At 49.5% G+C, this 13956-nt stretch overlaps 5 protein-coding genes across 5 annotated transcripts; 3 read left to right on the top strand and 2 right to left on the bottom strand.

Annotated features, from left to right (window-relative positions):
• Positions 1-225: 225 nt before the first annotated feature.
• On the bottom strand, positions 226-1284 carry TGAM01_v204046 (hypothetical protein; the record flags this gene model as incomplete). Its single annotated transcript, XM_018800596.1, has 2 exons — positions 226-699; positions 796-1284. The coding sequence occupies 2 exons, from the start codon at positions 1282-1284 to the stop codon at positions 226-228; spliced, it is 963 nt and encodes a 320-aa protein (XP_018666061.1).
• Positions 1285-1714: 430 nt separating this feature from the next.
• TGAM01_v204045 (hypothetical protein) lies at positions 1715-2947 on the top strand (the record flags this gene model as incomplete). Its single annotated transcript, XM_018800595.1, has 1 exon — positions 1715-2947. One exon carries the CDS (start codon positions 1715-1717, stop codon positions 2945-2947), a length of 1233 nt encoding a protein of 410 aa, XP_018666060.1.
• A 1225-nt stretch (positions 2948-4172) lies between these two features.
• TGAM01_v204044 (hypothetical protein) lies at positions 4173-7511 on the top strand (the record flags this gene model as incomplete). Its single annotated transcript, XM_024549337.1, has 3 exons — positions 4173-5166; positions 5214-6048; positions 6110-7511. 3 exons carry the CDS (start codon positions 4173-4175, stop codon positions 7509-7511), a joined length of 3231 nt encoding a protein of 1076 aa, XP_024405922.1.
• A 1036-nt stretch (positions 7512-8547) lies between these two features.
• Positions 8548-9770, top strand: TGAM01_v204043 (hypothetical protein; the record flags this gene model as incomplete). The annotated part of the gene is made up of 2 exons (XM_018800593.1): positions 8548-9082; positions 9139-9770. The coding sequence occupies 2 exons, from the start codon at positions 8548-8550 to the stop codon at positions 9768-9770; spliced, it is 1167 nt and encodes a 388-aa protein (XP_018666058.1).
• Positions 9771-10442: 672 nt separating this feature from the next.
• On the bottom strand, positions 10443-13037 carry TGAM01_v204042 (hypothetical protein; the record flags this gene model as incomplete). Its single annotated transcript, XM_018800592.2, has 2 exons — positions 10443-10731; positions 10792-13037. The coding sequence occupies 2 exons, from the start codon at positions 13035-13037 to the stop codon at positions 10443-10445; spliced, it is 2535 nt and encodes an 844-aa protein (XP_018666057.2).
• Between the last annotated feature and the right edge of the window lie 919 nt (positions 13038-13956).

Raw genomic sequence — 13956 nt, 5'->3', positions numbered from 1 at the left:
CTAATGCTGAAGCCCTCTGTCTGTACATGTTTGCGTGTGTGCTACTATAATGGAATTAGGATGTCTCGACATCTGCCAATACATTATTTGCTCTATTGACAATTCACTATTGCTGCTCAAGTGTACCATGCTCAACGTCTATCTTCGAAGACAGTGTAGTTTACTGTACGAAAAAGTAACGGCATTCTTTCCCAAGAGACTTGAAAAGGTTATATCGTACCTCACTTAAGCCAACCCAATAACGCCAAGTCGCAGATAATTGTCATCCGTCTTCAGCTTCTGCGCAGTCTCTCCCGAAAGCAGTTCATCAATGTCCCAATGCGCCCAAACAAACCGGCCGTGTAAGAGTTTCGCCTCTGGACTGGCGGCCCAGACGGCAAAGTGACCAGGGAGGTTCTCTGCAGTACAGCACAAAGTTAGTATTCTCACACTAGCAGCAAGGAACGATGAAGATTCTGTTTTCATACCGTCGTCGAAGTCAATACCACTTGTCTCGTCAAACCCAGCCCTCCTAGTAGCATCGGTGAGGATCGATCCGGGGTTGAAGCTCACAATCTGCATGTCCTCTGCTGTAACGTGGAGCGCGACCTGCTGGAGGAAGAATGCGGCGGAATTCTTTGTGAAGCTGTAAGAAGGAAGGAGTCTGACCGGTCCGTCAAACTTGTGGATCACTCTGCTTGAGACGTTGACAAGATATTTCTGCAGGTATAGTATTAGCCAGTTACGAATTTTAAGATAGCTCTAGATTTCGACTTAGAGGAGATGAAACGGTCATCTCTCATTGCGCCACCTCACCTTATTGTTACTAGGCTGCTTATGAAACCGCTCCGTGAAATAGATCGTAGACTGGACATTCATAGCGAGATCTTGCCACACTTTGGCAGTTCCTCGTTCCAATATCGGCCCAGGACCACCTTGAGTTGCGGCATTGAGCACCAGTGTGTCAACGGTGATGCCCTCTTCTGCTAGCTGATCCCAGAGAGCCTTGGAAGAGTCTAAATCAGCAATATCGCATTGCTTTCCCAGAAAGATAGTAGCGCGGCCTTGGATTTTGGCAATATCGGCCAATTTGGCAATAGCATCGTCAATGACAGAAGTGCGGCGTCCGACGATGATGATCCGAGATGCAGCAGCAGCGATAAAAGCCCTGCATATGGCGAATCCAATGCCTAATCCGCCTCCAGTTACGAGTATCGTTCTGCTTGCTTGAGATAGCTCAGCTCGCTCAGGAGAAATGGCCGGGTAGGGCTTCTTGTGCGAGGTTTTGGTAGGGATGATGAGCATTTTGGCGATGTTGGTTTCAGCACACTAATTAAGATACAATTCAGGATCTCTATTTGTAGGGAGCCAAACTCTGACACTGTTGCGTGTGAGCTTCTATTCTTATAGTCTATGTCCTAGAAAGCTCTTTCACCATCGTGGCTCAATTGTCGCGAAATAAGGCGGACACCCATCCGCTGCTTACAAGCATTCCATGGAGAGAGATGTTTCTTTTAGGGGGATAATATCACGATAATATCACGATTTGTTCCATATAAGATGATTGTCGCAATTTGCACATCAACTTTTCTATGCGGAAGCCTATCCGCCGTATAAGCCGTAGCGGGACAGTCTGCGGAGCTCATCCCGCCAACTCCACCGGCCTTGGAAGCGAACCGTACTTTCGCCTTTTCAACACTTACAGTTCGCTAACAAGCTACTGAATACACCCATGATGCCGAAAAATGCTGTACAATCGCCTCCGCCGCGCTCAGCATGCATCGCATGTGCCAAGGCCAAGAGACGATGTACCAAGAACTTGCCGGCGTGTCGACGCTGCTCACAGAGGGGGCTGAATTGCCGGTATCCACCACTCAAACTGACGATTGAGCTGCCTGATGACTTCAAAGACATGCCAGCGTTGGCCAGCACCGGCATTCTCGCTGCGGTAGAGACGCCGCCGCCATCTCAAGACTTATGGGGCTTCAATGATCTTGTTAATAACATGAACACGTGTTTTCATCCGCCTGTGTGGTTTCTGCTACCCGAGTCCTGGGCAATTGTTCACCAACCGGCTCCATACCAGCAATCTGAGTCTTTAAGTGGCGGTCTTCTGGACTCTACAGAAAGGATCCTGTCCTGGCTGCAACAGTGGGTAAATGATTGCTCATGTCCCTTTATTCATGCACATCTATATAAAGACGACCTGCCCAGTTGCATACAAAATGCCTTTACCGCCACTGCAGCATACTTTGCCAAGACGGCAGCGAATAAAGGACTCATTCTCCGCATTATCGAAGGCAACTGTAATGCATTACTTGATCAGCTTGAAGATGGCCTAGATGCTGGCGAAGACACAGCTACATCAGGCACATTTCATTACCTAGCGCGCACCCAGACCTTACTAATATACCAAATCATTCGTTTATTTGACGGTGACATTCGGTCAAGAGCACAGGCGGAGAATAGCATGGACCTTCTCCTGTCATGGGCCGGTCAGCTGTGGGAGAGTGCTAGCAAGGACGCGGAATTAGCCATTTATGAAAAGGCCTCCCTGACTTCCTCTATAACTGCGGATAGATGCGGCGGTATATCAGATCCAAACGCATTTCGCGTTGACGGGAGTGTGCCGGCTCTCTGGCGCGCATGGTATGCTGCCGAATCAATCCGGCGGACATACGTTGCCATCATTTTTGTCCAAGGCATGTATCAGACGCTGAAACAAGGCTGGGCGTGTTGCCCTGGCGGAGTCAGCTTTACCGTGACAAATGGTCTGTGGGACTCCCCGTCTGCGCATACGTGGTGGGAGTTATTCATTCAAGATACAGCTCCTCCGGCGCAAAGCTTGCAGCTTGAGAGGCTGCTGCTTGAGAACCAACCAGCAGAGGTCGATGCATTTGTGCAGCCTCTGCTTGTTGCTTCGTACGGGCACGAGAGAGTGGATCAATGGATAACTCAGCAAGCATAGAAAACGGACACGATGATGAGATAAGGCATGCGCTCAACTGTAAGTGGCGTGTGACATTTGATCAGGCAGTCAGTACCTAAATTAAATGGGAGAAGAAGTATATGAGAAGATTTTCCGGATATATCTCTCTCTTTCTTCATTGACGCACTGGAAAATGTAAATTCTCTAGGGCTGTCTATCCATTTCGACATTATCAACATATATAAAGAGACTTTATAAATCTCAAGGTACAAGGGCCAACCATAGAGAATGACTAGTCAGGGCAACTCTAGTGGTATTTGTTTGTACCTTGATGAGTGTTGACATAGAGAAGTCATGCTTTACGGTACATACTAGTAGGTAAAACAGGCTTTTTCAACTTCACCTCCATCCAAAGATTGGTGCATCCGCATCACTTGGCATATCAGCTTATACTGGACAACCCTTGCCCCATGATTGAGCTTCATGCGTATAAGTCCCCTGGTGAAACTTCACAAGGGTACTGGTCGAAGGGGTTTAGGAGCCTGGTGCTCACCGAGAACTTTCAATTGACAATGGAACGGCTAGTAGTTTGGCTTTTTGTCAAAATGGGAAACGGCTTGCAGCCCTCGGAGGGGGTTGGGAAAGAGTTATTAGACGGGATGTGGTAACTGGTATCTGTTTGACGAAATTCTGCTGTGAAGATGGACAACCTAGGCCGACGTGAAGCTTGAATACAAGTTTCATCGAGCTTGATTTCACACATGCCATCGGTTCACCAGAGTCGGTAAGCTGTCAGGATTGGGAGGCCAAATACTACATCAGTCCCGATGGCGTTTGGGTTATGCGGTATGGTAAAAGGCTGCTATGAATACCACCGGATTATCGACCGGTATATGCAGATGCATTAGGATCAACTATTGCAATTAGACCAGTATCAGGCCTCCCATATGTGATTGGGAATTTCAGATGCTGACCTTTAATTGACAATTTCAAAAACAGATTGAGAAGTATTAAGAATAGGTGTATCATGACAGCTAGACTAACACGATTGTGCGCGCGGCTACAATCACCGAAGAATTCAATATTACACAGTTGGTCAAGTGGACAAATGTTATTGGGCACATGTAGTTATCTACCTAATGATGGGTGATATTCGCTAAGAGCGGGGGATGGCCCCGTATTACGCTCAATCCAGTTCTCTCAACTTTGACCCTAGAAAGCCACGGCTCGTCAAGTTGGGTTTCTCCTTACACCTCATATCATCATGACTAATCCTCACGAGTACACTATCGGGTGGATATGCGCGATACATTCTGAATATGTTGCCGCCCAAGCCTTCCTTGACGAGCATCATGAAGGACCTGATTATGTATCTCCCAACGACAACAACGACTATACCCTTGGCAAGATCGGAAATCATAATGTCGTTATCGCCGTGCTTCCAAACAGCGAATACGGGCTTTCATCCGCGGCTGGCGTCGCAAGAGATATGCTACATAGCTTTCCGAACCTCAGAGTCGGTCTGCTCGTAGGAATCGGCGGTGGTGCACCAAGTCGAAAGCATGATATACGACTTGGTGATGTTGTGGTGGGCGTTTCCAACAATAGTGGGAAAAGTGCTGTATTCCAGTATGACTTTGGAAAGGCCATGCAAGGCCAGGAGTTTCTCGAGACTGGGCCTTGGTATCAGCCACCGCCGGTTTTACGAACAGCTGTTAACGGACTTATGGCGCAGTATGACATGGAGGGGAATCAGTTGAGTGAAGCAGTTAATAGTGCCCTGAATAAGAAAACCAGACTACGAAAAAAGGGCTATTCAAAGCCTGGAGTAACCACTGATAGGCTCTACCAGTCACAATTTGTTCATGCTAACAACGAGATGGGTTGTGTGGAAGCCTGTGGTGACAGTTCATTCAACCTAGTCAAGCGGCTCCAAAGAGACGAAGAAGACGAGATAATGGTCCATTATGGCCTGATCGCTTCAGCAAACACGCTCATGAAGGATGCATTAGTTCGAGATAAGCTTACATCGAAGAAAGATGTTCTATGTTTCGAAATGGAGGCTGCCGGACTGATAAGTCATTTCCCATGCCTACTAGTCATTCGTGGTATCTGCGACTATTCAGATTCACACAAGAATGATGAGTGGCAGGGTTATGCGGCTATGGTAGCCGCAGCATATGCAAAAGACCTCCTTCGTCGAATTTCTCCATCCAGGATTGAAGCTGAGAAAAGGATCAGCGAAGTATTGACAAATAGTCAGTGAAACAGGACTTCTATAGCGGCTATTCTAACTATTCGATAGTCCAGAAAGATCTGCTAAATGTACAGCAAGTGGCACACGACATCAAAGCGGATGTACACTCAATAAGGACCGATAGCCACGTCGCAAACATTGAGCGCTGGCTTTCACCCGCCGATCCATCCACGAATATCAGCAATGCGAGAAAGTCTCGACATTCTGGAACAGGTATATGGTTTCTCGATAGCCACGCCTTTCATCAGTGGAAGCTTGGCTCTTATCGGAATTTGTGGCTTTATGGCATGCCAGGCTGTGGTAAAACGATCCTCAGCGCAACGATTTTCGACCACCTTGCTCAGGATGGTTGGTTAACTCTCACTTTCTTCTTCGACTTCACCGACACCAAGAAGCAAAAACTCAAGGACATGCTGCATTCGCTTGCATTCCAACTCTATACTTCCCACTTAGACTCTCGGAAAGCTCTTGATGACTTATTTGCATCTTCCGACAGCGCCGGCAGGCAGCCAGATATCAATACGTTATCTGAATGTGTTAGAGCCATATTAAGACCTCAAAAAAAGCTTGTTATTTTACTAGATGCTCTAGATGAGTGTTCAGAAAGAAGAGAGTTATTGCAATGGATGAAAGAGCTGGTGCTGGATATCACAAATGTCCAGGTAATAGCGACTAGTCGACCCGAACACGATTTACAACATAATCTTGTCTCTTTGTTGGGAGAAAAGAATTGCCTCCCTCTCAACAAAGAGTCAGTTGATAACGATATTCGCTCTTATATCAAGGCCAGGCTCGAGGAGGGCCAAGAGTTTAGGAGATGGGCCAATTTTCCACACGTGCTGGAACAGATAAGAGTTGCGGTCAGCAGCAAATCCAATGGAATGTAAGTTTCTTAACAACATACAGCATCATTATTTCGTATATACTAATATTGGAACAATTAGGTTTAGATGGGCAGCCTGTCAATTAGATAGTCTCCGGGAATGTCTCGATCGCGAGACGCTACAAGATGCGCTTCAATCCCTACCCAAAGATTTAAACACGACATACGCTCGAATCCTTCAGAGTATCCCCAAAGAGCGTAAAAAGAAGACAATCCGCCTGCTTCAGTTCCTTCTCTACTCCGAGCGGCCATTGACCCTTGAGGAGGCTGTGGATATAATTGCAGTTCGTCCTAACGAAGACCAATTCGAGGCGCAAGACCGACTTCCGCGCCCTGAAGAAATTACTGGATATTGCTCCAGTCTTATATCGCTTATACAAGCCTCTAGCCCGGCTGCAGCAAATAAGCTACAACTGGCCCATTTCTCTGTGAAAGAGTATCTTCTGACTTGTGACTCTCCGGAATTTACGTATCCTAATCCCAGAGTGGCTATTACGGAAACTTGTTTGGCATATCTCGGAAGCATACCGAATGTTGAAACTGCTACTGTTAAGGTACAATTTCCATTAGCAGAATATGCAGCACAAATCTGGATGGGTCATGCCAAGGTTGCGGAAAACTCAGAGCCAATCCTTGAGAAGATGATAAGATTCTTGCTAAAAGAGGAACAATTTCACTGTTCGATCCATTTATTCAATCCCGATGGCCTTGTCTATCGTCTTCGAAAAATGCCCACAGCCTCGCCACTTTATTATGCATGTCTCACTGGCCTTGCAACAACTGCAAAGAGACTTTTATCGATTGGCGCAGATCCAAATGCTCCAGGCGGCCACCAGGGCTATCCGCTTACAGCAGCTTCAAAATGTGGCCACAAGGAGATTGTCCAGCAGCTGCTAGATCACGGCGCTGACGTTGATGCCAAAGGTGGCTTATACGGCGTTGCGCTCAATGCCGCTTCTCAAGGTGGCCATGAAGAAATTGTCCAACTCCTTCTAGATAACGGCGCCGATATCAATGCCAAACAAAGCTCGTTTGGATCTGTGCTCGCAAGTGCCTCGGCAGCTGGTCGCCAGAATATGGTTCAACTACTGCTGGACAACGGTGCAGATGTTAATGCCAAAGGCGGCTACGATGGATTTGCGCTCGGGGCTGCTTCAAGATATGGCCATCGGGAGATCGTTCAACTGCTACTGGAAAACGGTGCCGATGTAAACTCTGAGGGAGGCGAATATGGGTTTGCGCTCCAGGCCGCTGCGGTAAAAGGTCACCGAGAGATTGTTGAATTGCTGTTGAATAGAGGCGCTGATATCAATGCCAGAGGTGGCTACTACGGGTTTGCGTTGCAAGCTGCAGCAGCAGAAGGACATGAAGAGATTGTCAAAATGCTAATGAAGAGAGGTGCTAATAGCAATGCTCCCGGCGGCCATTTTGGCTATGCATTTCATGATCATGTACCTGAATGAAAGGGTGTAGTAGCCATTGAAGTGTGCTAGTTTCAGTTTCATAGCAATTTTAACCCACCCAAAGCCGAAACAGGGTCGAATTGGCTATCCGGTTCACAATGGCCAATTCTAGACTCCAGGAGGCATTTCACAGCAATTTTACCCTCCCCCAAGAGCAAGCCGACCAAGTTAACTTGGAGGCTGGTACCCCTTGTTTTCAGAATACCTGCGTTTGTATGAGTTGTATAAGTTGTAAGACAGTCGATTGAATATTGCCGTAAACCACTGACACAGAACTTACCGTAGACCCCTAGCGGTAGAAGGAGTGTCTCCTGTAGTGTACCTGGGTTTTCTATGTTCATGAGACTACATAGGTACAGTAGATACATGCTCGACTTTATGTTTGGTGGGGCACTCAGCGTGTTGCCATGGAATTAGTCTCCAGCAACAGACCGGAATGCCGGACCGGGTCTTCACAGCAATCTTAACCTACCCCAAGGCCAGGCAAAGGCTAGTGCTCCAAAGTTTTTAGAAGAGCGGCCTTTATATGAGTTCTAAGTGAGTCAATTGAGTATTGCCGCAAACTATAGATGCAGAACCTATTGCAGCGCCACGGCAGAGAGCATGAAATCCAGTTGAACGTGAACGAAATCAATCAATCGGTTAGATAGACATGAGACACGGTGTGCTGCGTTTGTAGTCATCTCGCGTGTGGTGTTACCCTTCACAGGCCGCCTATTGAAGCATTGAATCCTTCTAGGCTATAGGGCGCATGCGAGTTCAATAGCTTCATAGCAATTTTAACCTCCCCCAAGGCCAAGTCGAGTTCGAAGTGGCTAGTACCCCACGTTTTCAGCACGGCAGCGCCTCCGATAAGCACCGATAAGAGCTGCGTCAAGGCATTTTCCGTCAAAAAATTCAGACTCGCCTTCAATAGCATCCAAACCACCATACAACACCTCTCTCGCAGACCAATACTCATTCCATCATACCAATTAGATCCATTCCTCACTCAATCATCCCCTCCCAAATTTCACCCAACTCCACCTCCGCAGCCATGTCCGCCGTAGACCCCGACCTCATGGACATCACCTTCGACCCCCCCAAATCCAAACACCAAGAATCCTCAGCCGAAGACGATGACCCCATCACCGCCAGCTACCAAGTCTTCCTCAACCCCTCCCTCCCCCTCGGCCGCCGCCTCCTCGTCCTTCAGCACCCCAACCGCACCGACAACACCCCGCGCCCGCCGCCCACCGAGCTGCGCCTCAAGGAACACTCCGGCATGGTCGAGGTCGACATCCCCCAAGACAACACCACAGCCTACGACCGCGAAAAGGGCCTCAAATGGGGCCGCACGCTGCAGAATTCCATGGCGGTCAAGAATGGCGGGAGCCACGGCCTGGCCGGCGGCTTTGGCGTGGGCGCCGTGCAGCAGCGTGCGCCGCGGAAGAAGGGCGACGTCGAAGAGGACGATAACCTTGACTGGAACGATGCCGTGCGACAGGGCAAAGTGCTCAGCACGCAGACGCTGGGCGGCCAGTACCCCGATACAGACGAGGTGCAATACATGGTCGGCGTGTTCCAAGGCAGTACGTCACCTCTTTATTCATTTATCTATAGTCCAGTAACTAACAACATCTCCCAGAGGACCTCCATCTCACCCCCGTCTCCAACCTCATCCACCTTCGTCCCCAACTGCACCACATCGACGCCACCACCCAGCAAGACCGCCAATCCTCTGCCGCCGCAGCTTCCTCCAAAGAAGGCGGCACCGCCCCAGCAGCCGCCGCGCGCGCCATCCACATGACCATCAAGACCGCCGCCGACGGCACTGCAGACGGTGTGTCAACAGAAACAATGGCCGACCGTCTGCGCTCCGTGCAGACCGAGCCCTGGCGCAAGATGCGATACACGGACGAGAACGAGGAGACAGCCTGGGAGGTGTACAACGACAGTCTGTTTCTCAGACCGAAAGCTGATCCGACAGCAGGAGCAGGGGAATCTGCGCCTGCGCCTGAGGATCATGATCTAGAGGAACTGGTGCCAACACTCGGCAACAAGTGGAACGACAAGGAGTTCCTGGAATCCATTTCCGGCATCACGAAGCCCGATCCAGTCCCCGTTCGGCTTGTAGAGAAAAAGCTTGAATCTAAAGCCGTCACTGCTCCAGTGGAAGAGGTACCACCTCCCCGAACTACTGCTTCTCGCCCTAGAGCCGGTGCGGCTGCGGCATTGGCTTCCCGAAGAGGCGGAAGGTCAAGAGCCGCGGGGGTTTAGGCTTAGAGCATCATTTTATTTGCATTGGATTCGGTGTTCTTGGAGTCTTGTGGTTCTTTGACGATTTAAGCTGTACTTTTACTATGAGACAGTAGCTAGATGCTATTTACATTTACAATCATATACAACAATTTTCCTACTTCATCTTCGTGGCCTTTGCATCATTGGCTATATGCGCCAACTCATTCCAAGAAATAAAATAATGTGTTATCCTCAGAATACCAAGGATCAATTTTTGAGCTGATGATAACGAAAAAAAAAAAAAACCAACCATGATAACCCACACCTTATACTACCGCTCAGCCCTCTCCATGTAATTCCCATCGCTGCTGCCCCTCGCAAGTCGTTGGTATAGTAATAGTACATCTGACATGACCATAACGATAGTATCCCGCTGAATGCCCACGAAAACTAGCTACCCTTGTAACGCTGCACGTTTTCACTTTTCTCCTTAAACAAATCCTGCGCGACCAAGTTTCCCTCCAAAGTCGCCCAGGTTCGTTTTTCTCTTCTTCCCATAGCATAGCATAAGCACAAAAACTGCTTGTAGTCCAATCCTCTCCGACTTGCTTCACGCACTCCAGAATTTCTCGGCGGAAAAAAATACATGTAGTTCGTTGTTATGAATCTCTTTCAAAATTCAAGTAGGCCACTTTCAGGTCGCTTTTACTATTACATCAAGTCTTCCACACGTAGCTTAATGGAGCGTAGGAATAAGTCGACGCCGTTAAGCCGCTCCCTTGCTTCTGTGGGAGGAAGCGTCTTGGCCAGAGCAACGGTGGCATTGACACGGTCTCTGACCGCAACGACCAAACGAGTCTCATGTTCGTTGCGGGCACAAAGACCTAGAGTCGCAAGGAGCTGCCAGGCCAGAATATCTGATCCGGAATCGATGCTGCCGGGGAACATGTAGGGCAGCGACCCTTCTAGGCGGCTAAAGAGGGTTTCGTATGTTTGGTCCCTAGATAAGATGGGGTTATTAACATGCAACTGAGGTGATCGACTAAGAGTTGCGACTTACCACTTCTCCCATTGTACAGGGGTACCGTCACCATTCTGCTTCATAGACTCAGCACGGCTGAAAATCAGGGTGAGCATTGAAACTCCAACCCTGGTTTTGGCAATGGCATCAAGGTTCAAGTTTGTGGCTATTAGGTTCAACATGCCCTCCACAATGTCAAGCCCGGTGTTATTGATGAATTGCATGAGCGATGGCATGACAGTCGACATGAACAAATCAATATTCTCCCACATCGTTTTGTTCAAAACAATCTCGTCATCAGATACAGCCGCTCCCCTCACGACGTCCAGCTGGTCGAGATGGTAAACAATCATCGTCATAATCGTGGTCCGTTGCTCGAAGCTGAGGTGAGGAAAAATCCGGGGAATAGCCTTCTTGCCCTTATCGCAGGACAAGAAAGCAATAAAAGGGTGAGGAACGATGACTCCTATGGGCTCGTGTACCTTGAGTTCTTCCCAGAGTCGGGCATTCAGAGACTCGAGTGCCGTGTTCCACTCTCGATGCTTTCCCTGCAACGCCTGGTCTGCGTGGTTGGTAAGAGGAGGTGGCATGCGCCGAACGTGGTCTTCAATCTGCATCAAGGTAACGTAGACCTTCTCGGCATTGTGCAAGATAGTCCTGCGATCAAGGCTGCTAGCGGGTGATTTCCTCTCACTGCCAGCCCGGCGATGGTGAGCTTCGTTCTCCGCGTTACGCTTGATATTGAGTAGAGGCTTTGGAGTCTTGGCATTGCTGAAGGAGATCTTCCCCAGACTGCCGGCAATTACGAGCTGAGGATTCTTGGGCTTGTTCTTGGCCGCCTCAACAGCCCGTTGGACCTGCTGTTCCATTCTTTGAATGTGATTCTCAGCAGGTCTACCATGGCGGCGCATGTTGCCATGACGGCCACCAGTCTGGAAAAGATAGGTCTGGGCAAAATTGCTAAGCGGTTGGTGAGGGTCTCGATGCTGGCCGGCACGGATGTGGCTATAGACTTGATAGTAAAAGTCTCCGGACAGGGAGGCGTCGGAACTCTGCTCGATAGGGTCACCAGTTGCGGAAACGAGCTGCTGGAGCTGGATACGAGAGATGAATTTCTTGTCTGTGTCAGTCATCACTCTTTCATACTTGGAGAGAAGCAAAATCTTATGTTCGCGCTTCGCGTTCTTCGTCACGCGGTCCAAATATGCTGCCTTTTCTTCCTCAGACATGTGGGCCGTTTGAGGATGATCGCGCATTTGCGCCAGTGTAGAGGCAAGGCTTGGCGGCTGGGAGTATTCTTGGTCAACAGCCGCACGAGAGACATCAGTCGACAAACGGTTGGGATTTTGGAGAATTTGCATGGGCTGAACTGGGGGGACGGGCTGTCGTTGAAAGTTGTTGTGCTGGTCATGCTGCCCGGGAGGGACAGGCAGCTTGGCCGCCGGAGTGGGTGTAACCTTGGCCTGTGAGGCTTGGGGTCGCTGTAAGATGGCGACAGGTTGCGCGTGGCCGTGTTGAGGGAGAGGAGAGGCATGCTGAACAGGAGAGTAGCTGGGAGTATGCTGATGCGCAGCAAGCTCCGAGATGACTGGCTGTGTCGATGGCTTTGACTGCGCGCGCATGGCTGCCTCAACCTCTTCCAAGCTCATCATCTTCCTGCCGACACTGCTAGATAGGGCTGGTTGAGGAGCCGGTTTCGGGGCAGCAGCTGCCTTGGAGGGGCCAATACCCCAGATGCTCTGGTCGACATGCAGATCAGGTAGAGGCTCAGGTTCACGGTACTTTTCATAGCCGGTGCGAATAGGCACCGGCTCTGCATAGTAAGACTGTCCATATGACTGCTGTGCATAAGGCTGTTGAACATATGACTGCTGAGCATACGATTGGCCGAGAGCGGCAGCAGGCTGGCTCTGGTGCTGCGAAACGCTGGCTCGTGCGGTTGGCTGGGATCGGTTGAAACGGAGATGCTCCTCCTCGATCTCATTGGCACGACCAGCAGTCCATTCACTGTAATTGAGTTGTTTACGCTCGGCCTCAGAAAGATTTTCTCCGCCAACCGTTTTGGAGCCATCCTCTCCAACCGAGTTGTCGCCAAAAGTAACGTCATTGTCGGCATCGGCAGTATCGTCTAAAAGCCCGTCATAGGTATCTTCGAAGTCGATAGCATCTTCGCCATCGCCATGCTGGCCAGAGAGGCCGGCAAATGAATCATACGGTTGGCCAAAGCCAGGGGCGGACGAATTGTGCGCGCTGGGGCCGAGGGGATCGAAGCCGAAGAAAGACATATTGGATGATTGTTGAGGAATTGTGCGTTGTCATACTAGAAACATTTTGTTAGTTTGTGGATCCAGGAGGGCGTGTATATTGATAGAGACGCTGCAAAGCAGCTCGAGGGTTCAAGCAAGTCCGTCCAAGCAGGCTGCTGTGTCAAGCTCGGCCATCAACCCAAACCGTCCCAAGAGCCATGAACCTGATCAGGATGATCTCTGCACAGATCCGTATGAAGCTTCGGCGCGTGGATGTCCCCGCATTTGTTTGTGTAATCTGTCGTCTTTGCGCTTGGCGAGGCTGAGGGGAGCAATCAACAAGGCTCGATGCTTGACACAACTCTTCCGCTCAATCGCACTCAGCAGAGCTTGAAGAGGACGGATCCACCGGTCTCGTATAGGTGTGATATGGAACAGAAAGCAACTTACCGCTAAGATAAAGAAGGGATCGCGAGAACTTCAACAGCGCACAAACCTATCATGGTGTCTTCCTACAGCAAAGCCGAGGAAGTCCAAGAGCCAAGTAGGTCGCAAGCTCGCGCTCAAGCTAATCACGCTGCCAAACGCTGTTTCAAAAAACCCACCCTGTCCAATAGGGCCGTGGCGGAGGAGAGTCGGAGGCGATGAAGCGAAAGCAAAGCACCTGGAGAGAAAGAAGCCCAATTGTGCGGATTTGGCGAGGGAGACTGACGTTGAGAACAACCCCACATGGGCAATTTGCGCTTGGTGGCGGGGACTCTCGGCGAGCTGAGTCACGTGGTTAGACACCTACGATGTAGGCACGAAGGCGAGATCATTAAATGTGCCTATCTGAGACACGATACAGGAACTTGGATGTGTAAAGAGACATATCCACTCTATGTACATAGTAGGCCTATAACTAGTCTAAATGAGTTGTCCTTTCAAAGATATTGACAGACTATTCGCCAACTACGAG

Source organism: Trichoderma gamsii (assembly GCF_001481775.2).
Source record: "Trichoderma gamsii strain T6085 chromosome Unknown Scaffold_11.2, whole genome shotgun sequence".
In the NCBI taxonomy this organism is placed as follows: domain Eukaryota; kingdom Fungi; phylum Ascomycota; class Sordariomycetes; order Hypocreales; family Hypocreaceae; genus Trichoderma; species Trichoderma gamsii.
Note: the sequence above shows the minus strand (reverse complement) of the source record. Positions and strands in the feature narration are given on the sequence as shown.